Source organism: Populus alba, chromosome 5 (genome assembly GCF_005239225.2).
Source record: "Populus alba chromosome 5, ASM523922v2, whole genome shotgun sequence".
NCBI classification, from domain to species: domain Eukaryota; kingdom Viridiplantae; phylum Streptophyta; class Magnoliopsida; order Malpighiales; family Salicaceae; genus Populus; species Populus alba.
This window is the reverse complement of record NC_133288.1, coordinates 1,597,844-1,621,459: the sequence shown is the minus strand read 5'-3', so window position 1 is coordinate 1,621,459 and position 23,616 is coordinate 1,597,844. Positions and strand designations below refer to the sequence as shown.

The following is a 23,616-nucleotide window of genomic DNA, read 5'->3' as shown; positions in this document are numbered from 1 at the left end:
GAACCATAAACCATTTCTAACACTGATAATTTCCAGGTTTTAATTATTCATATCTTGCAAAAGTCGGACACCAAAAAAAACAACAAAAGCTAGAGGAAAGAGGAATCAGCTCCTGGATGTATATATGACGTTCCAGAAATTTACATTGATACGTTTCGTTGTCGGTTCAGCATTATGACAGTTTTAACTAGTTGAATTGTTGAGGTGATCAGCTTGGAACTGTCTTAATAGCTGGAGAGACTGATGATAGAGGCTAAGGTCAATGCCATCAACAATCCTGCCCACACGTGCCTGCAAGATTGCCTGAAACAAAACCTGATTCCAGTGAGCATTATGGGAGCAGAGGGGCAGAGAGACTGTTGCAGCCAGCCCTCAACTTAATATCAAACTCTTACCTCGTTATCAGGTTGAATGAGGAGCTCGCCAATGAACTGGTAGGTGGAGCCTATTCGAAAGCTGATGTCTCTTAGGTGTTGAGTGTCAATCTTTAGAGTGGCATTTCCATCAGCAGCTACAGCTATGGCTGTCTCCACAATATACTCTTGTAGCCTAGGAGGAAACAACAGATTGAAGTTTCCAATAATGATTGCAGAATGAAATAATCAACTCATGATAAGACAGCAAATTCAATATATGTGGTGCAACATTCAATATCTCCTACCTTTACAACCAGCACTTAGTTGGAGAAGCAGTACAGGAACGTACACTATTGAACTATCTATAATGATTGATCTTGCCTGGCATCCAAGAACCTAAGTAATATCGATAAAAGTAAAAGATTTGCCCCAGGCAGAATATTCATAACTCGGACACATGAAAATGAGTAGAATCACAATTTTTCAGCATGAATATGATTGGATAATGATCAGTTTAACATCATCCACACAAAAATATCTAGAAAACTACAAGGCATCCCTCTTCACAATCAGACCTCCTAAGCAAGCAAAGAACCCCTTTAACTGTAAACAAACAAGAGATAGCATCAGATATGGCAGTATGGCACTACCATGCACATGTAATAGGCTTCAGGCAGCCCTCGTGCTAAACTAATTTAGCGGGAAAAGTAATGTTAGTCTATTGGCCTTGATTAAGAAGAAAGCCCTCGGAAGGGTATGCGTCTGATGGATTTTTCTTCAGGAACAAAAACAATGACACGGTATGGGGAGGGGGGAGAATGAATTACTGTCATGGCACAAAAACAAATGAGAACGTGAACAAACCAAGATATAATCTAAGGAGCATGTTTGTGAATATTGCACATATGCGTCTGCATATGAAACATGTTATTTCATTCATGTAAACGGAAGACAAGGATTCTGAATAACTCCTTTCTTTGATGTGTTGTGATGCGAAACAATGAACAAAAAGAATTAAAACAGAAAAGAAAAAAGATTTAGAGAAAGAAGCTAAGAATTAAAAAGCAAAGAAAGGGAAAAGTCAGGAAAAAAAGAGAATTCAGGAGGGGAAAAGTTTGTCATTAAACCCTAACTAGAAAAGTAAGATATAAATACTAGAATCCTAACTAGAACAAGTGATTGGGCTTATAACCCACTAAATAAAATACCCAACAACAATTAAATCAAACCCAACAAATAAAGCCTAATTAATAAACTTCAACTAAAAATTCAAATAAATTAAAACAAAACATAAGTTAAAGTCCAATCTCTCAATGGTTTGATCTACGCTCCACCATCTCATCTATGATTATACGAGTTCGTAAACAATGTCTCAGGTCCAGTGTCCCCACCATGTTGTTTTCTGCAGCCAAGGTTGTGTAACCTCATACTTATTTGTTTGTGTGTGTGTCATGACATCAGGTCCTTCCCCCTGGTCAAGATCAATTTAAAGTTGTCAGCATCAGATACACTCTCTCCGATTATTTCACTCCACCACCATACTACAATTGCTGATACTAGTGCCACCTCCTTGCCATGCCAAAACTACCTCTTCAATGCCATGACTATCACCTACATGGTGACAGAAAATGCCACCTTGATATCTCACCAACGACTCCTATTCTACCTTGCTGCTACAAAGCCGTTGTCACCAAGTCCACAGCAGGTCCATTTCCTGCTCGCCAACATCATTTCTATGATCAGCTCCTTTTCGGTCAATTGTATTGCATCTCCACCTTGACATTGCATCATCACATCAACCTAGTTGTCAGTATCTTGTACAACTCTTCACTATCAAACCCTCATATCCAAATCCCCTCTCAACACAACCCCATTGCTGCCACTCCCTTTACCACAACATTGCAATGATCACCTGTTTGCCACTATAACCAACCCATTCTCACTTCCATCTCGCTTTATCCTCCAACTCGCTACAAGACTGCAATTGAAACCCTCCTTCAAATACAAATACCACTTTCTACCCATAACAAGTGTCATTCAAACCTTATGGAACACTACTTGTGACACTACTATAAGCGTTGCGGATATTCTAGGGGATTCTCTCGGAGTCCTGGCCAGAAATGCAGACCCCTCTAGAATCCTATTCAGAAACAAACAGCTAATAGTGTCCACAAACAGTCAAGTCAGAAATAAATACACGCAAAAGACAGAATTCTTACTTTCCAGTGACTCTGACCGAAGCTCCCTGCTTAAAAAAAGGTGAAGATGGGTTGAGTTCTTCTAAAGTCACCAATTCCCCGTGTTTAATTGCCATAGCTGCCATCAAACCACCACACCCTTACTAAAACAAAAAATCCAAATCCTATCTATAAATAGGAAGAAAAAGGAACATAAACTTGCATCATAATTGTGCAAAATCACACTCATTCACTCTTGACACTTGAATTACAAGTACTCAATAACCCAAAAGCCAAGATATTGACCAGAAAAACCACCAACAATGAATGGCCCTTTTTCCCTTTTGGGCTATAATCATCAACTGAGATACTCACTGGCCATAATCTCCATTAAAACCCCAAAAACCAAAAACATCTATAAGATTAAACCTGGACCAAAACCCAACAAGATGTGCATATCAAGCAAAACCCACTTCAAAAAATGAGCTCAAGAAACTAATCTACAGATTATAACTCACAAGAACAAAGATATATGTATATATTAGAGTAATGTCATACCTTGAATTCTTGTGCGGTGTTGAAGCAGAGATGACTTTCCCGGGCAGCACTGACAGCGCGGGAGGGAAAGAGAGAAGAAAGAAGCTATATTTATATAGGGTGAGGGAGCTGGGCTTCTATTTTCGGGCTCAAGGTGAATACGATGTGGACCGAATCTAGTAGCCGGTTTGGTTCCCGGGTGCTCCCCGTTCCTGGATGAGTGGTCCCACGCGGTGCCACCATGGCACCACCATAGATAGACACACCGGTGGTCTCGTTTGATACTGCGGCTAATTATTTTTAAATGAGTTATTGTATGAATTTAGTTTATTGTTTAGAATTATAGACTAGCAAATAAAACACTTATAGTTGATTAAATTTATCCAAGCCATCGATCTAGTAAATTGTATTTAAAATATGAATTTTTTTTTAAATGATAAATTATTATATGAATTTAGTTTATTATTTAAAATTATAGACTAACAAACAAAACACTTATAGATAATTAAATTTATACAAGTCATCAATTTAGTAAATTGTATTTAAAATATTAATTATTTTCACGCTTAAGAGTACGATCATAATTGTAAAGTAAAAAGATTAATAATTCATCAATCATAAAATTGATTTGTATAAATTTGATGACGTGTAAATATTTTATTAGTTTGTCTGAAATGATAAATTAGATTCACCTAATAATTTCTTTTTTCAGAGTCTTTTTTGTTAGGAATTTTTCTTTAGTTTTGATATGAAAATATAAAAAAATATATATCTTAAATAAATTTCAGAAAATCTAGTTAGATATTGTTAGAGAATAATATAAATCATATCTAGGGACCTCACCTAATAGTTTAAGCTTTTGGATTGAGATGGTTCTTTGAAATGGTATCAGAGCCTTGATAACCAAGTGGTCACGAGTTCGAATCTCATCATCCCTATTTATTTGATAAAAATTAAGCACAAGGTAATGGGGGACTGTGCAAGTTTCAAGCCCAAAGAGCTTTCACTTGAGGGGGTGTGTTAGAGAATAATATAAATCATATCCTAGGACCTCACCTAATAGCTTAAGCTTTTGGGTTAAGATGGTTCTTTGACAAATATAAATTTTAAAGCTTTATATTTTTTAAAATATATATATATATTTAACCAGACCAACCGAGACTAAGTTTTCTCTCCGGATAATCTTAAATATGTATTTCATATACTAGCCTTGTACATTAAAAAAATGTTAATTTTTTTTATATTAACTTTAAGACTTAGTCTTGAAAATTAAGGAATTTATTTTTTTTTCAGCTGTCAGACCAATAAAAACTTGCACGAAGATATTACCATATTTTTTTTTATTATTAATATAGTTATTCGGATCAACTTACATATACCTTGACTAATTTCACGGGTCCTAAAGTTAACGATAATATAAGCTTTTAGTGGCTCCGAAGTTTATGAGACTCGAACTAGAGACATCTAAGAAATAAATTTAAAATCTGACCAATTAAGTTATATCTCTTATTATTATGATGATGTCACCACTTGCTTCCAAATGAGCTAGCTTGAGCCTAGATAATTTGAGTAATGCCTGTTTATTTTTGTATTTCTACAGTGTTTTTGAAAAAAATTGAAGTTTTTTTGTTTTTTTTAATTCAAATTAATATTTTTTGGTGTTTTTAAATTATTTTGATGTGCTGATATCAAAAATACTTTTTAAAAAATAAAAATATATAAATTATTTTAATAAATTTGTAAATAAAAAATAAATCACATTCTTAAACACGCTATAAATAGAAGAACTCATGACTGGATCCAGACATCAACTAAGCTCATTCGTTCGATTTGATTGTCGAACCTTGGCCAACATTCTGCCCTTTTACCCCTTCTAGTCCTCGTCGAAAACATGATTCGAGGGCCAGTTGACAATTTCTTGACGTAACAACGTGTATGAAGTACGAATTATAAAGGAGAATTCTAGAAAAAGCTTTTCAAACAAAAGTAAGATGATGGAGAAAATGCATGTGTGGAAAAATGCTGCCTTTGATTTTTACATCCATCATCATAGTTCTTAGAGCGTGTTTGGCAATATAGTAGCGGTTGCTTTTCAAATAACTTTTCATGTCGAAATACATGCTAATAATGTTTTTTCATTTTTTAAAAATCATTTTTGACATCAGCACATCAAAACGATCCAAAAAGTACAAACCACACTCAATTTTAGCAAAAATAAAAAAAAATCAAAATTTGATGAAACACAGGTACAAACATAATGTCAAACGGTACCTTAAACTCGAGTAGACTTTATAGATTTATAAGAAAACTCGAGATTTGAAGTTTCACAAGGATCGAATTTTATCTGAATTAGATTAAATATTAACTCAATTAACATAATTATATTTTTAATAATTTGGTTGACTCTGCTAAATTCAATATTATTTTAATAAAAATAATTCATCTCAAAAATTGATATAATAACCCAATAACAAATGGAAGCTGGGGTGACGATTCACGTGTGGATTCTACAAGAAGTAGCCGTTCTATTATGGATTACAGCCGTTCTATTATGAAACAAGGCAAACGAGTGGAGGCAGCAACTTTTAGAATTTTGAAACAGGTTTGCTTGCAACGCACTGCCTTTCAATCTTGTCATTGAACTGATAAAATGTTCTACCTAAACATACACGTCAATATATTCAGGAGATTACATATATTTTCTTTTTCTTTTTCTTTTTCTTTTTGTTAATGCAGTTTTTTTTAAAATAAATTTTAATTAAAAATATATTAAAATAATATTTTTTATATATCACTGCAGAGAGCGTGTTTGGTAGTGTGGTAGCGGTTGCTTTTCAAATAGCTTTTCGTGCCGAAATACATGCTAATGATGTTTTTTCATTTTTTTAAAATCATTTTTGACATCAGCACATCAAACCGAACTCAATTTTAGTAAAAAAAAAAAATTCAAAATTTGACGAAACGCAGGTTGAAACGCACTACCAAACGGTCCCAGAATCATTAAAACACATATAAAAGTATTAATTTAATATTTTTTGAATAAAAAAATATTTTAAAAAAAATAGATTGAACTGTATCACTGAATACACTATTAATAGTTTATTGATTTTAAATTAAGTTATTTGGAAACTGGGATATTTGCGTGTTTAGTAATTTTTATTTTTATTTTATTTTCTTAATATTATTGTGTAGCTCAAAATTAGTCAACTAAAACAATTAAAATCAAATCAAAACATGCAAGCGATGGATGCCTAAGAATTTGAACTAGGAGAAGAAACTTTTTTTTTTTTTTTTTTTTTTAACCTGGGGTGTCCGGGCCAGCTTGCGCGCACCACGACTAATCCCCAGGGCCTAACTGAACACCCTGCAAGCCCAGAAGGCAAGTAAGTCACCGCGGGGATGGCAGGAAGGTATACAAAGGGGTTCCAACCCGTGCGGTATAGAGAGGAAACAAACGCCTCCCCCACTAGTAGAACCCCGAAGTACATGAGTGAGCTTGGGAATCGAACCCAGGCAACTGAGGAAGCCGCTGGGCTGGGACCTCCCGCTCACTAGGAGAAGAAACTTAAGAAGGGATGTCATGGTCTAAGGCTGTCTCGTTCGATTAAACAAGCACGCAACTTGTCTTGACAGCTTCCAGCAGCCTATCTTATTATTATTATTATTATTATTATTATACTGCTATGCCAGCATCCAAATTAATTCCACCTAGGCATCTTTAGAATTCTACTTTATAATTATAATTGTGATTGTTTTTAAAAATATTTTTTATTTAAAAATATATTAAAATAATTTATATGCTTTTAAAAAATTATTTTTGATATTGACGTATCAAAATAATCTAAAAATACAAAAAAAAATTAAAATATTTTTAAAACATAAAAACAAACAGGTCAGGCTCTTTTAAAATTAGCATTTATTCATTATATTTTAAACTGGCTAATTAAGTAAATCTATAAAATTTATGGTCTAAAACCTAATAAGGATAAGGTTTTTTAAAACAATATTAGCTTTATTAAATTCAGTTAATTCTAATGGGTTAACTTGATTAAATTTAGTCTAGACGTGCAATTAATATTGAGATTTTTAAAAAAATATAAATTAATATTATCTAAAAAAAAACAATAACTGATACAAGTTAATCCCACAATTCAATAATCCATGCCTGGAACAATGTCCCCTTCCATTCAGTCACATGAGACTCTTCAGGACATCACTTGTTTTCTGGGTTTTTTCATCCATCGACTCGCTATCTATGCAGATTAAACCCAAAAGACATGTGAGATTTCTTTATATCTCTGAATTTAATTATACCAAATGACCATTTGGCTTGGATGGTGAATGATTTAATGTATATTGTTGAATTATTAATATGGATTCGAATTAAAAAGAATATCATTTTTTTTTTAAGAATGCATTAGTTAAAAGGCCGTTGAAATATTTAAAATCTAGTAATATATAAATTTAATCCCAGTCAACAGAATCCAAAATACCTGATACTCCCTTAAAAAAAAGGGGGTGAGATAACTAGAGTTTTGTATGTTCTTTCAACACCAGCGTGACAGCAACAACAATAATAATATATATATATAAAAAAAAAAAACTGAGAGGTATATTATTTTCTAGATTAAAATATATGCAAGCTAACTAATTATTTATATTAATAAAATAATAATAATAATTACATTACTCCCTTGTCCACTGTATGAAATTAGAGCCAAGGTTATGATTATAAATTCAAACATCAACAATTCAAAATCCCAAGGCAAATTACAGTAATATTCACATTCCTAATAGTTTTATAAAATTATCATTACTGTGATTATTCAAGTTGGAGAGTAGTTTACCATTACACCGGAGCTTTCTTTCGTTAGTTCTCACTTGTAAGGTGTAACTCTGGCTCCAGCCACGTCAGCTTCTTTTTTTTAATGCTTGCCTGATACCTTGGTCACGGTTTGCTGTTGAGCTTGGCATCTTTTGAACCAAAATCATATCCCAATACATGTCATAATAGAAAAGAAAATCTATAATAACATAGATGATTTACATGAAATCTAATAGGAAAAAAAAATTACAGCAAGAAAATATTTTTATCATAGCTGAAAAACTCGACCTAGGATAGATCAAGGTTGACCCTTGATTTAAAAAATAAAATCAATCAAAATAATATTGTTTTAATTGTTTAAAATAAATAATGGTTTTTAATTAGGTTTTAATTAATAGTTTTTAATTAGGTTTTGAATTTGATTTATTGTAACCTGAGTTTTAAACTAAGTTAATCTAGTTTTATACCTAGTATTTTAGTTGATAAATTAAAAAAAGTTTCCTCAAATATACATACATATACATATGCGCGAGTATGCTTAGATATTCAAGTAAAGGCATGGTCTTTGCTTTATATATATATATATATATATATATATATATATATCAAAAGATAACGAAGGAGGTGCCTGATTTGCAAGGTTAGTCGAGAAAACGGTGCGTGGATATTTTCTCGGGCACCTCCTTCGTTATCTTTTGATACATACATACATATATATATACACATACATATACATACATATATATATATACACATACATACATACATATGTATGTATGTATGTATGTATGTATGTATGTATGTATGTATCAAAAGATAACGAAGGAGGTGCCCGATTTGCAAGGTTAGTCGAGAAAATATCCACGCACCATCTGTAACATTTATTCCTCCAGCACTCGTGTATAATTTTTTCGGTTCGATGGATGTGATGGGAGCAGATACCAGTCACGTTAAAGGAAAAGCTGATTAGGTAGTGTAATTATAATTGTTTTTTAGAGTTTTTTTTATTTAAAAATATATTAATTTTTTTTTTATATTATTTTTTATATTAACACATCAAAATAATTAAAAAATACTAAAAAAATATATTAATTCAGCACATCAAAATAATCTAAAATTATTAAAAATATATTAATTTAAAGTAAAAAAAATATAAAAAAACTTTAAAATTTTTTAAAAATACTTTTAAAATATAAAAACAGATTTAATGGTTTGTGAAGTCTCAATCACTGCATCACTCTTTCAAACCGCGCGCACCTGCTGTTCACAGGGAAGTTTCTCTTTGCCGTTTTGGCAAACCATGCTAGGAAGTGTTTTAAAAATGTGTATCACTTTAGAAATTATTAAATAAATATTTTTTTAATAGTTTTTAATGGTTTCAATGTGATGGTATTGAAACTTAAAAAGTTATTATTATTCTAGTATATTTTTAAAAATTTAAAAAAAAAACATAAAAAAAAAAAACAAAAGCTGTTCCATTCTCAATCTTGTAAGATTGTGACATTACTTGCATTATGAAAGGTTTACCGACCGATCCTCATTATCCATTGTGATTTTAATTTCATATGGCAATTTAATGTGAAAAATATGTTTTTAATATTATGAAGAATTTATTCTAAACTAGCATGTAAATTATTTAGATGATACTCGTGATTGTAGTAAGAATGAAGGTGGGTATTTAACGTTACAGTTGGCACACCTAATTCATTAAGTAGAAACCTTGGATCATCTAATCAAACCAGTTTCCTTCCTCTTTATTTTATAATAAAAAAAATAAAATATATTATTTTATTTTATTTTTATTTTTCAAAAAATAAAAACCTCACATGTGACTAATAAATTTTGAATTAGGCTCGGTTAAGTCCATAGAATCAATTATGTTGATTGAATCATTTTTCTAGTTGGTCTAGTTTCATTCCCAGCTTAGATCAAATAATAAACATGATTTTTCAAGTTAATATGTCGATTCAAATTTAAAATAAACTGGTTTCTATATATACATGTGGTGATATTGCACGTAGTGTTTTTATTCAATGTAGAATGTTTTCCTTTCAACTTTAGCGATTAAGAAGGTGTAAACTTGAATTTTGAATCCAAAACCTCTCATCCGAGAAATAATTATGCATGTCCAATAACTAATTTAATCTAGAAATTTAAATTAATAGGTGAGGTTTCTATATATAATTTATATCAATCTTTAACATGTTTTTTTAAGTGAAAGCTCTTTAAACTTTAAATTTGTACAAGTTTATATTATTTTGTACTTAATTTTTATCAAATAAATGAAGATGACGAGATTCAAATTCATAACTGTTTGGTAATAAATACTCTAATATTATACTAAATAATCATCTCAATTCAATAGCTTAAATTATCAAATGAAATTTTAAAATATAATTAGGTATATAAAATTTGAATTTGTTGAAAACATAGACTAGTTTACGTTTTCAAACATAGCCTGAACCTTGGATCTTCTAATCAAACCAATCTCCTTCCTCTTTATTTTCTAATAAAATAAAATAATACTATTTTATTTTTATTTAAAAAAAAAAAACCTCACGTATGACTAATAAATTTTGAATTAGATTAGGTTAACTCCATCAAATCAATTATATTGATTGAATCATTTTCTTAGTTAGTCTAGTTTCATTCCCAACTCATATCAAACAATAAACATGAGTTTTCAGGTTAATATATCAAGTCAAGTTTAAAATAAACTTGTTCCTGTATATACATGTTGTGATATTACATGTACTTTTTTTATTTTATGTTTAATGTTTTCATTTCAACTTTAGCTATAAAAAAGGTGCAAGCTTGAATCCAAAACCTTTTTTTAAAAAAATAACTCCGCGTATCAAATAATTAATTTAATCTAAAAATTTAAGTTAATAAACGAGGTTCCAATATATAATCTATATTAATTTTTAACACATCTTTTTAATTGAAAGTTTTTTAAACTTGAAACTTACATATCTTCATATTATTTTGTACTTAATTTTTATCAAATAAATAGAGATGAAGAAATTTAAATTCATAACTATTTGGTGATCAATACTCTAATATTATATTAAAAATTCATTTTAATTTAATAGTTTAAACTATTAAATAAAATTTTAAAATATAATTTTATATTAATTTTTTACGGTGCAATTATCAACCGACATGAGCTACCACACGTCGAGGAGGAAAAACTCTTTTGCTCTCCTGTCCTTGTAAAGAAAAAAAAAGGTATTTCACAGTATAGTTTTTATTCACGGCCAATATCCCTAAACCTAGCCTAACGTTGGTGGTCCGATTAAATCAATTATTAACTTTAATTAATCATCGTCAATGGTTGCAGCCAACAAGCACGCAACTAGCTTTAACAATCAATGATGGTTAATTTACAATATCAAGTGAAGTGGATTGATATATATGTATCTGGGCCGGTTGGATGTGATGGATCAAAATAGAGTTTTTTTTTTTTTATTTTATATATATATATATACGTGTGTGTGTGTTTGACGGAAAGAAATAGAGTTTTTTTATTTTTTGAAAATATCTTTAACAATTTTAACAGCCATATAATTAGTGCTACGATAGCTTATATTTTTCAATATGTATTAGATTGTTTTTATTTAACAAACATTAAATTAAATTTTTTAAAAATAATTTTGATATATTAATATAAAAAATAAAAAAATAAAAATATAAAAAAATATATTATGTATCGCATCATCAAATATATATGGACATGATGAAGTAAAGTGAGAAGAATAATTTTCTTTTAATGAACCTGCTAATTTCTTCCACTTGTTTAGCAATTAAGGATATTTTCAAATTAGTTTGTACATCAATAAATTTTTTTATAATTGCAGAATTTAAATTCATACAATTAGAAGAGGGAATAAGTCTTAATAAAGTCTTATTTTTTGTACCTATCTTTATTTATATTAAAAGTAAATTTACATGTGCATTTATTTTGCAGTAAGTTTGGTATGCATTATACTTTTTAATTTTTTTTTAATTAAATATATCAAAATGAATTTTTTATATTTTTTTTACTTTTAACATGAAAACTTCAAAATTATATAAAAAAAAAGCATATAAAAATATTAATTTAATATTTTTTCAAATAAATAATAATATAAAAAATAAACTAGAATGTGAAAACAAATCACTCAATTGATAGAGACATGAGATAAGGTACGCGCATCATAAAAATAAAATATTTTATATTCATCAAATAAATTTAACCAAGATGATTTTCAGACACCTTTATCTCCGTTCTGACCTCATCCTCGCATGAATATTATTCAGCCAGGCTCTTTAGCAATAAAATATTAAACAAAGTAGCGCGTGAAAACACAATCAAGCATCGAGCTTTGGGAAAAACAATTGCGACGGCGACAAAAACAAAGCGCTTTGGAACCTTTCTGTCACTAGCATGGTAGCATTATGACGCGCACATCGATAGCACACACGAAACTTTCACGTAGAGCCAAAAGTACCGACGCTCCGAACCAAGCGCGTTACCGCGTGAACTATAAGACGCAAAGTACGCGACATGTGGCACTTAGAACCAGTAGTTTACCCACTGAAGCGTGCCCCTACTCGACTAGACAGCAGACACATCTCCGCTCCGTGTATGTTTCCCTGTTTCCTTAATGGCGTTTCCAAGAGGCCATTCATTGTACTTTGCAAGGTCCCTCGAATTTCATATTTATTTAAATCAATCCTTATATTTATTTTTAGCCAGATTAATTTTTTTAGCTAGCAAAAAAAGATGAGTTGGATCCAATTACATGGCTATTTACTTCAACGATTTCGTAAATGCAAGGATATATATTTTTTATTTCATAAAATAACCCAATCAATTGCTTTGAAACTGTGGACAAAGCTAGAATTTGTAGCTATAAAAATAAAAAATACCCTTTGCATGTTTATTTTATCTCTTAAAATAAATACATATTAAATGAATATCTTCATGTCATGGTATGCATTTTTTCCCTTCAACACCAAGCTAAATATGCTTGGTTTGACTTGGCTTGGCTACATTAGTAGATTCAATTAATGCTAAAGTGGTCCCAAATTGATGAAAAAGAAAGTATAACTGTTGATATTTCTAAAATTTAATTATCAGGGGACCTCCAGGATTTAAATCCGCTTTTGAAAAGCTTGACCATCAAAGTTAAAAACCACATTAAATAAATCATAACCCGCGATATGATAAGATATTTTGATAAAATTTCCACGACCACGAAAAAAAGCGAGGGAGACGTAACGGTACTGACAAAATAATCATAAAGGTGAGACATTTTACAGTAGACCCGTGACTAGAGTGAGGAAGGGGCCTTTCAAATAAAGTGCTTGAGGTTTTGCTTTGTCGGGGCAAAGTTGGGAATGAAAGGGACAGTTTAGGGATTTTATTTATTGGGAGAGATTTGGATTGGTAGATTACCTGCCTTTGGTGGTTTATTGACATCGTTATCGTGCGAGGCCCTGGTCCAGGTTGATCAAAAGAAGTTGTTTTAAATAAAAATTAAAAAATATCTCAGAATTCATCTATCAGGTTATGTCGTGGTTTGGCAAGTTATGCCCTCTGTACGTGGAGGGTGTTAATGTCTAAAAATATAGTAGTAGGTTATTTTTAAAATATTTTTTTATTTTTTAAAATTTATTTTTAATGTTAATAAGTGAATTTTAACATTTTTTATTTTGATTTTTTCCTCAAGTAATATGGTTTAATAATTATTGTCCTCTGTACAATATGAAGAGCTACCAGTGTTTTTCTTTCGTGTTTTGTTTATTTTTTTATTAATTTGATTTTATATATTTTTTTAGATTAATATATGTGTTCAGACCAGCTTATACATATTTCGATTAATTTCATGTATTCGAAAGTTAATGATTATATAAGCTTTTAGTGATCTTGAGGTTTGTAGAATTTGAATTGGTGAATTTCAGAGAATAAATTTAAAACTTGAACAGTTAAATTATACCTTTTAAAATTAATCTAGTTTTATTTTCATTAACTCATGAAATTTCATGCTCAAAGTTTAATTTGTACAGTGGGAAATTTAAACTCCAATGTTAAGAGTTCAAATTCAATTTGAACTCGTTTATTATTACTTTTAATAACAATACTTCGAAAGTGTAATCTCGTAATCATAATCACCATATATAAAAGATTTATAATAAAATATCCATAGATACCACATTGAGAATAGCTCAGGAGGGATGCACCTTAAAGATGGCCGGAACAATATTTTTTTAAATCAACCTGTCGCCATCGGCAGCAAAGACTCTTTTTTATATATAAAAAAATCAAATATAGAGAACAAATCGTGGAATCTTTAAGAATTGATTAAATCGCGATAAATTGAAAAAAGCGAAAGCGCCGTACCATCGAATGGGTGGGGGCCCGACTGGACGTATGTGGCGAATATTCACTAGATTTGAATTTGTGGTTTCGAATCCGCGCCACCACTCAACACTACTTATCAGGATACGCAGACAAGCAAGCTATATAAGCCATTGAACATATCAGATAAATACATGTACCTATCACTGATAGGTCAGTAGATATATAGAAAGAAAGACTCCTGTACAACGCATCGAAGATAGCGAGACCAAGTCTCTTTTATCCTCTCTCCCTCTCTCTCGCTCTCTCTCTCAAGAAACGCAGCCTTGAAACCCTAGAAGCTGCCTAGATTTCCGTTATCTGTATAGGTTCAATTAAGCTCTGAGTCTCCTAATCTTGCTTAATCAAGCGTAGATTTGGTAGTAATTAGCGTGTATGCAGAGCTAATTTGATTGATTGATCGAAAGAAAATGTCGTCTTTGAGTAGAGAATTGGTGTTTCTCATACTTCAGTTTCTTGAAGAAGAGAAATTCAAAGAGTCTGTCCACAAGTAAGCCCCTGTCTCTCTTTCTGTATGTATTTTTGTACGTATCGGTGTAGTTTTGTGCGTATACTTGGTCGTGCTTGTGTTTGTGCGTGAAAGTAGTGGATTTTCTGCGTTATGGTAAGCAAGCCTTGATTTCTGTATCCTTATGTGTGCTTTGTAGGTAATTGTGTATTTTTTTTTGTATTTTTTGGTCTTTTTTTTGTACGCTATGTCTGTATGAATTTTGAGCTGTATCGTGCTGGATGGATTTGTGATTGTCAAGTTATAGATGAAGTGATAAGTGCTTTTTGTTAGGGTTAGTTAAGTGGTGGTGGTGGTGGTGGTTTTTTTTGGCTCTTCATGGAATTTGAAAATTTATAATTGTAAAATTTCATTTTTAAAAGACTTGAACAAGGCAGTTGGATTGGATGTAGTTGAGTGTTGTGAGTTTCTGTATCATTGAGCTTTGAGTGATGAAAAGAGTTGGAATTTTGTTGGGCTGAGAGTAGGGTTTTTATTTATTTACTTTTTGTTGGGATTGGGATAATTTAAAGTGTAAAAGTTGAAATATTTGTGTTTCAGATTGTAGTTTGGTTCTTAATATTTGCGAGTTAATTGACTGGGAAATTTTGAATTGATGCAAATGCTGTGTAATTTAGGCTCGAGAAGGAATCAGGGTTTTACTTCAACATGAAGTATTTCGAGGAGAAAGTGCTGGCTGGAGAATGGGATGAAGTCGAAAAGTACTTAGCGGGTTTTACCAAAGTTGATGATAACAGATACTCAATGAAGATATTTTTTGAAATCAGGAAACAGAAGTATCTTGAAGCGCTTGATCGGTAAATTGCGTCTTAAATTACAGGCAAACTTTCTGGCTCTAATTTGGAAGAGTTATATTCACTGTTTTTGTTTGATTCCTACTTACAGGCAAGACAAGGCGAAAGGTGTTGAAATTTTAGTGGGCGATTTGAAGGTATTCTCGACATTTAATGAGGAACTGTACAAAGAAATCACTCAGCTTTTAACTCTTAACAATTTCAGGTATTTTTTTTTCTCTCATTAAGCTATTTTGGTTATCTAGCCAGGTTTGATATCAAAATTTAATTTCCTTTTTGACTGGTTTTCTTGCTTAATGTTGGAAAAATCTAGGATTTGAATATTGAAATTCATCAACTGGTTGGCAAAATGGTTAATGATAGCTTAGCTGGGCTTAATTCCTGTTCATTTTCAACTATTGTTTATTGTCTTTTTTCTTCCCTACATTTTCTTTCTTCTAAAACTAGTGAAGACATGTGGTACTTGTAAGGGCTGTATTCACGGAGTTGTTTTCTTACATGAATCATGGAACCACAGAAAACTCTAATTTGTTAATTAATACAGGGAAAATGAGCAACTATCCAAGTATGGCGACACTAAAACAGCTCGTGGCATTATGTTGATAGAGTTAAAAAAGCTTATTGAAGCAAATCCTCTCTTTCGTGATAAGCTTGCGTTTCCTACCTTGAAGTCATCTCGATTGAGGACCCTAATCAATCAGAGGTAAAGTTGTTATAGCATTGGATGAATAAGGAACCATATGTGATATTAGAGCATTTGGTTTATCACGAACTGCTGATTTATGCTATACTTGGTTTGTTATGTTTGGATGTGATTCTGCATTTTTCACATTCTTTTGTGTGGAAGATGTGCTTTTCTTTATCATAGAACATAGTTTATTAAATTAGTATAGCTAGAGTCCACATTTTTTGCACTAATATGTTATCAACTTGGGAATGTGAAGTTTTCAGTTGAAATACTTGATGTTTGACCATGTTGCATACAGTAATGTATGATTTCCTTCGAAACCAAAGGGGATTGTTGTTGTTTTTCTATATTGTTCTTGTTTGACTGCTTCTATGATTTCCATTATTTGCATCATATCAATGTTTGACGTTGTATGTGACTACTTGGTCATTGCAGTTTGAACTGGCAGCACCAGTTATGCAAGAATCCAAGGCCGAACCCAGACATTAAGACTTTATTCACAGACCACACATGTTCACCTATGAATGGTCCTCTTGCTCCTGCACCTGTCAATCTTCCAGTTGCTGCTGCTTCTGCAAAGCCTGCTGCATATACTCCTCTTGGGGCTCATGGTGTATGATATCTTGAAATTTTTAATTTTGTAACCCAAAACAAGCTTTAGATTGTGAGGTGTTGATCACTTTTTTTTTTTTTTGTATTAGCCCTTTCCAGCTACTGGTGCAGCAGCTAATACTAGTGCTTTAGCCAGTTGGATGGCAAATACTTCTGCTTCTTCATCTGTCCAAGCAGCTGTTGTTACTGCATCATCAATTCCTATTCCACAAAATCAAGGTTTGCAATTTCATTGAGTTGGAGGTTGCTTTCTAGCAAATACATGTTTCTTTAAAGAGAGTGATAATTGATAAGCCAAGGAACTTAAAAAAGAAGAAGAAGAAGAAGAAGCAGAAGAGAGGGATAGAAATATGCTGAAACAACATCAAAATCTCTCTGATTTTGATATTGACACATGCTTACTGAGTACACATCTTTGGAGCCAAAATGGCCCTTTACTCCTGGTTCTTATTATTTTCTTGTATTTTGCTGGAGAAAGAAGGATAGGTTGGGATGGGTTTCATGAATTTCTTTTATTTCTTCTGTTTTGAATGCCTGTTTGATTCCATCTCCTTTTAGTTAACCAGAGAATGTAAATTGGGAAATATGGTTGCATGGGAATTGGGAAATAATGGTTAAGAAGTTGACTCTTGGTTAACATGCTTGATTGTCTATCAGTTCCAGTCTTGAAACGTCCAAGAACACCACCAACCGCCCTGGGCATCGTTGATTATCAGAATCCTGATCATGAACAATTTAAACGTTTCCGACCTGCCCAATCTATTGAAGAGGTATTTTGAGCTGATTTTGCTCCAAATATGCAACAATTCACAATGTTGTTTTGTCATTATGCTTACTGTTCTTAACTTAGCTTTTGTTGTTTCATTCCTAACGTTGGATGACCTCACCTTTTTAGGTCACATATCCAGCATCTAGACAACAGGCATCTTGGTCTCTGGAATACCTGCCTAGGACAGTAGCTTTTTCCTTGCATCCAGGGTCAGCTGTCATGAGCATGGATTTTCACCCTTCTCACCACACATTGCTTCTTGGTATTTCTATGTGTATTGATGATTGTCAAATGATCATATGGGAATACATTACTGCATTCCTGTCCCCCTCTTTAACTTATTGTGTCATTTGAACAGTTGGTTCTGTTAATGGTGAAATTACACTTTGGGAACTCGTATCACGAGAGAGGTTGTTTTCGAAGCCCTTCAAGATTTGGGACATGTCAGCTTGTTCATTGCAATTTCAGGTCCTCTCTGATATCCATTTGTACTGTACTTGTACTGGTATTTTTTCTTCACATTATTGCTGCTTTTTTGCGTTTCATGGGAATTTGAAGCAACTAATTTGTGGGTCTTATATGTAATATCTTGCAGGCGTCTGGTTTCAAGGATGCCTCAATTTCTGTCACCCGTGTTGCATGGAGTCCTGATGGAAATTTTGTGGGTATGTGACACTTGTTAGAATAAACTTTTAAGGTGTGCTGTTAGCATCTTAATGATTTTGCTGTTACAGGGGCTGCATTTAATAAACACTTGATTCACTTGTATGCTTATAATGGACCAAATGATCTGCGCCAGCATTTAGAGGTTAGTCAATCTCTTGTTGATTGTGCCTGTTGGACTAAATCTGTAAGTATACTATTGACTTGCCTTTGTCATTGCAGATTGATGCCCATGTTGGTGGTGTTAATGATTTAGCTTTTGCTCATCCAAACAAACAACTATGTGTGGTCACCTGTGGAGATGACAAGCTAATAAAGGCAATATATATAATGTGTCATACAAGTTTTTAATTAAATTTGGGTTCCAACATTATCTAATGAAAGTAGTGAAACAGGTGTGGGATTTAACTGGACGGAAGCTGTTTAATTTTGAAGGTCATGAGGCACCGGTTTATAACATTTGTCCACACCACAAAGAGAACATCCAGGTATCTCAAATGGAAGCAGAGGGCTCAACTGTTTTTCTTTTGACTTTCCTTTTCTCATTGCTGTTTGGGAATCAAATAAAGCTATCTGTGTTTTTTTTTTTGGTTATTGATGACTTGGTTCCCTGGAAAGATGGTTGTGTTATCAGCATGCACACAAACCACTTTCAGAATCCTTTTTTCATGTGGATGCCAGCCTATCATCTACTCATCTGTACTGATTGATAAACTGGTTATTATTGTTTGGAATGGGATTCAAGTGCTGTGGTGTCAGTTATATTGCTTTTACCAAATTAATATTTCTAGTGAAGTGTTGTTTCTCTGGCACTAACTGTTATAGTTGCATACTTGTAGTTCATATTCTCTACTGCTATTGATGGGAAAATAAAGGCCTGGCTATATGACAATATGGGATCTAGAGTTGACTATGATGCTCCTGGCCGTTGGTGTACTACGATGCTTTACAGCACTGATGGCAGTAGGTAAGATAATTTTATTGTAAATTTGATTGCTGTTTTTCTCCAATTCCATTTTCTACATGTTTGTAAGGTCTGATGAAATTTTCCATGTTGAGCATTGTTCTTTGATCTTCTTCTATATGTTTTTTTTATCAATTATTTATCAGGCTGCTTCCTTTTTTCAGGTTGTTCTCTTGTGGAACAAGTAAAGACGGAGAATCTTATCTGGTCGAATGGAATGAAAGTGAAGGATCGATAAAGAGGAGTTTTGTTGGGTTCAGAAAGAAATTAGCAGGTGTTGTGCAGTTTGACACTACCCAAAACCACTTTTTGGCTGCTGGTGATGATGGTCAGATAAAGTTTTGGGATATGGAGAATACCAATGTCCTCACAAGCACAGATGCAGATGGGGGGTTGGAGGTTATTTTTGTCTTTGGCTTTTTTTTTTTTTTTTTGTGGAACACCTCTGCTTTTAACTGTTACTTAATCATGTTAATTGCAACAGACTCTTCCTTGCCTGAGATTCAACAGGGAAGGGAATCTTCTCGCTGTTTCCACAGCAGACAATGGATTCAAGATACTTGCAAATGCTGCTGGTCTCAGATCATTGAGAGCAGTTGAAACTCAATCTTTTGAAGCATTGAGATCACCTATGGAATCTGCTGCTATCAAGGTTACATTGATTTCTTTTAGCAAACTTGTTTCTTTGAAAGCATTTATGTTCTAAGATCTGTCGGGACCTTTTTTTGTTCATCGGTCAGGTTTCTGGTGCTTCTAGTATCGCAAATGCCAGTCCAGTGAACTGTAAAGTGGAAAGGAACTCTCCTGCCAGGCCTTCTCCAATTCTTGTATGTGAACTTTATGTTCTTAACTCTAGTTTTGATTTATCTATGGTTTCTTCAAAATCTGGTGTTCTACTTTCAGGCTTGGAGAAGTATTTGAGTTTATTGTTTGCTTGGCCCAAGTTTAATGCATTACCCAGATGCAGTATTAGCTGTGGTTTTTGTTGTTAGCTATTACATGGTAGTGAAGATGGGGCCATCTATTTATTTCTTTATAATGTGCTCTGTTTAAGTCACCATGTACCCTTGCATGCTGGACATGATGTTTGCTTAATTCTTTCTTTGCTTGGTGAACAAAGTCACCCATGAAGAAAATTGGCCCTGGTTTTAAGGCTTTTCCCTGTGTATGATCTTTTTTTCTCCCATGGATATTGTGTTTTGTTAATTTCTAACATAATTGTGCAGTACAAATGATTGAGACTAATTTTTTTTTCTTTGAATTGTTTAAGAATGGAGTTGATGCTTTGAATAGAAGCATGGAAAAACCAAGAACTGTGGATGATGTAATTGATAAAACAAAACCATGGCAATTGGCTGAAATTGTAGATCCCGGCGAGTGTAGATTAGTTACCTTGCCTGAGAGCACAGATACCTCCAGCAAGGTGCTTCAAGTTTCTTCTAATGTTTATGTTGTTTTGCATGATTTTCTAGTTTAATAAAGTGTCAACCTTCTCATTTTTCTATCCAGGTTGTTCGTCTTTTATATACAAATTCTGGTGTTGGCATGTTGGCTCTAGGAGCAAATGGTATTCAGAAGCTTTGGAAGTGGCCACGCAATGAACAAAATCCAAGTGGAAAGGTAATATGTGGTTAAAATATATAGATATCTACATGTTTAGTTTTTTCTGTCAATGAATGGATTTCTGAAGCAGGTTGGTGTTTAAAAAGGCCACCGCCAGTGTTGTTCCACAGCATTGGCAACCAAACAGTGGTCTTCTTATGACTAATGATGTCTCAGGTGTCAACCTTGAAGAAGCAGTCCCATGCATAGCTCTCTCAAAGAATGACTCATATGTAATGTCAGCCACTGGTGGGAAGGTTTCACTGTTTAACATGATGACATTCAAGGTCTGTCTGCTCATGCATGTAGTGCAAATATAGATAGCTTTGTAATTTTTAGTGTTCTCAATGAATTGGTTAATCTGCAGGTGATGACAACTTTCATGTCCCCTCCCCCTGCTTCAACCTTTCTAGCATTCCATCCCCTGGATAACAATATCATAGCCATTGGAATGGAGGATTCAACTATCCACATATACAATGTTAGAGTGGATGAGGTGATTACTTGCTAAAAATCCGTCTGCTGATTTTGTCCTTGAAAGACCATTCCACTCTCTTAACCATATCTAATGTCCCTGCTTTGTTTTTCCAGGTGAAATCAAAATTAAAGGGTCACCAGAAGCGAGTAACTGGTTTAGCTTTTTCCACCAATCTTAATATCTTGGTATCATCAGGTGCTGATGCACAGGTAAATAGGAGCAGTGCTGTTTGTTTTTTTTTAAAAAAATTTGTTAGCTTTTTTTTTAATCTATCATAGTGAAGCAGTTGACCATTGCCCGAGAGTCTACATTTTGGGTTTTAAAAATTTTAGCTGCTCATGCACTTGTGTCCGTGGAGATGCTGATTTGATCTATTTACCACTGCTTGCCTAAACATCCCATTTATGTGCTCAAATAGGATTGGATTACTGCCACCATAAAGAAGGAAGCAAAGATAAAAGCATGGATAATTTGCCTTTCCTTTTATAGGTTTAACTTAGGACTCGTTTTTGTGTTTGTGTAAGAATCAGGAAGGGTTGATGTCAAATGCAATTCACATCATTGATATCATGGATAAAGGAGGTTTAGGGGTGGAACATGGCCATTTTCCAGGCACCGTGGAAGTTGATTTCTGAGTAGTTACTTAAAAATTTATGATTTTTGGATATTAACAATCAACACTCAATTACTGTTCAAGCATGTCTTGGCAGATAAATTTCTTTGCTTGTCCTATCTGTACTTACTAAAGATGTCATGCTATTAAAACCCTTATGTCTGATGACCATGTGACCATTCATGTGTAAAATTGCTTTTGCAACTCATTCCAATCTACATAATAACTACTTTTTGCAGCTTTGTATCTGGAGCATTGATACATGGGAGAAGAGAAAATCAGTTGCTATTCAAATTCCTGCAGGAAAGTCACCTACTGGTGACACCCGTGTACAGTTCCACTCTGATCAGACACGCTTGCTTGTGATTCATGAGACTCAGTTGGCAATATATGATGCCTCCAAGATGGAGCGTATCCGTCAGGTACAAGTTTTGATATAATTTTTTAATTTTTGTTTGCTTTAAGCTGATTCAGTTGTGACATGCAGACTCTTTTGATTTTCCTTTGCAGTGGGTACCACAAGATGCTGTTTCTGCACCCATATCTTATGCAGCATACTCTTGCAACAGTCAATTGATTTATGCTACATTTTGTGATGGTAACATCGGAGTGTTTGATGCTGATAGCCTGAGGCTTAGATGCCGAATTGCCCCCTCAGTATACAACGGGTATGTGTTTTTTACCATGCCTTGTACTTGAGTGCTTCATCTGTCTCAATTAGTAGTGTTCCGTGCCCCCCTAGCCCCTTCGAGTCACCTAAATCCTGCATGAAACTGCATATCAAACTCTCAAAAAATATCTTTTTACTCTTCATTTGCCTTTCTTCTCAAGCAATCTGAAGTTAGAATTTAATGTCTTCTTGATTTCCATGCTTGCCCATGATTTTCTTCCTCTTGTTTTTTTGGCAGGAGCCAAACTGTGTACCCGCTAGTTGTTGCTACGCATCCAGTCGACCCAAACCAGTTAGCCTTGGGGTTGACAGATGGATCTGTTAAGGTGATAGAACCCACCGAATCGGAAGGGAAGTGGGGAACGAGTCCGCCTGTAGATAATGGGGTGCTAAATGGTAGGACGACATCATCATCTACTACAAGCAACCACACGCCAGATCAGTTGCAAAGATAAGAATCCTTGCAGTGTGCATTGTATTTGCATATGGGCATCTGTAATTCATCAACATAGAATTTAGGTCCTTAGTCCCTCTCCCTCATATGTCCCTTATCAAAGGTTAGATACACAACATTCTTGTATACTTGTCTAGTTAGCTCTAGTTACTTGATTTTCTCCCCCCTTTTTTTCTCATTTTCCCCTACGTATTTGCCCATCTAAACAGTTCTTGTATCCATAATTTCTGTCTTTTCTTTTTCTCTTAATAAACTCATTTGTGATTGTGAACACGGTTGCTGCGCATACTCATGGAAGTGGACGTGGGAAGGAAATCTAGAAGTTCAAAACCTGAGTGGCAGGGTTAAAGCTTCAGCATGATTAGATTTTGTTTCTGTTTCATTTTCTTATATCTGTAAGAATTCTTAACAGTGATACGAACAGGTAAATTCCTGAGGTTATGGGTCAAAATTGGTGAGTGCTCTAAATTTCAAGCATCGAGAAACTCCTGTCGTTTCATCAA

General features: G+C 33.3%; 2 protein-coding genes across 3 annotated transcripts; one reads left to right on the top strand and one right to left on the bottom strand.

Moving 5' to 3' along the window:
* LOC118047716 (CST complex subunit TEN1) lies at positions 1 to 3,365 on the bottom strand. Of its 2 annotated transcripts, none has more exons than XM_035057076.2 (4): positions 3,092 to 3,365; positions 2,576 to 2,722; positions 396 to 549; positions 1 to 303 (listed from the first exon to the last, which is right to left on the bottom strand). In XM_035057076.2, the coding sequence occupies exons 2-4, from the start codon at positions 2,677 to 2,679 to the stop codon at positions 184 to 186; spliced, it is 378 nt and encodes a 125-aa protein (XP_034912967.1). In that variant the 5' UTR covers positions 2,680 to 2,722; positions 3,092 to 3,365; the 3' UTR covers positions 1 to 183. The 2 variants fall into 2 exon arrangements, with proteins under 2 accessions (XP_034912967.1, XP_034912968.1); XM_035057077.2 differs by having other exon boundaries at positions 2,576 to 2,697.
* An 11,119-nt stretch (positions 3,366 to 14,484) lies between these two features.
* LOC118047700 (topless-related protein 3) lies at positions 14,485 to 23,616 on the top strand. Its single transcript, XM_035057056.2, has 25 exons — positions 14,485 to 14,788; positions 15,424 to 15,603; positions 15,692 to 15,805; positions 16,145 to 16,303; positions 16,724 to 16,901; positions 16,990 to 17,119; positions 17,558 to 17,670; positions 17,796 to 17,931; positions 18,028 to 18,137; positions 18,265 to 18,334; positions 18,404 to 18,477; positions 18,555 to 18,650; positions 18,728 to 18,820; positions 19,172 to 19,299; positions 19,461 to 19,695; positions 19,781 to 19,948; positions 20,037 to 20,123; positions 20,567 to 20,719; positions 20,806 to 20,916; positions 21,006 to 21,185; positions 21,266 to 21,394; positions 21,490 to 21,585; positions 22,229 to 22,411; positions 22,500 to 22,657; positions 22,898 to 23,616. The coding sequence occupies exons 1-25, from the start codon at positions 14,709 to 14,711 to the stop codon at positions 23,112 to 23,114; spliced, it is 3,378 nt and encodes a 1,125-aa protein (XP_034912947.1). The 5' UTR covers positions 14,485 to 14,708; the 3' UTR covers positions 23,115 to 23,616.

Bases quoted from the DNA above. Each gene is read 5' to 3' on its own strand.
- LOC118047716 (XM_035057076.2), bottom strand. From the start codon at position 2,679: ATGGCAGCTATGGCAATTAAACACGGGGAATTGGTGACTTTAGAAGAA. The intron at 550-2,575 runs GTAAGAATTCTG...GTTTCCTCCTAG, and splicing joins TCGGTCAGAGTCACTGGAAA to GCTACAAGAGTATATTGTGG. The intron at 304-395 runs GTAAGAGTTTGA...GTTTTGTTTCAG, and splicing joins TCATTCAACCTGATAACGAG to GCAATCTTGCAGGCACGTGT.
- LOC118047700 (XM_035057056.2), top strand. From the start codon at position 14,709: ATGTCGTCTTTGAGTAGAGAATTGGTGTTTCTCATACTTCAGTTTCTT. The intron at 19,949-20,036 runs GTTACATTGATT...TTCATCGGTCAG, and splicing joins TGGAATCTGCTGCTATCAAG to GTTTCTGGTGCTTCTAGTAT. The intron at 22,658-22,897 runs GTATGTGTTTTT...TTTTTTTGGCAG, and splicing joins GCCCCCTCAGTATACAACGG to GAGCCAAACTGTGTACCCGC.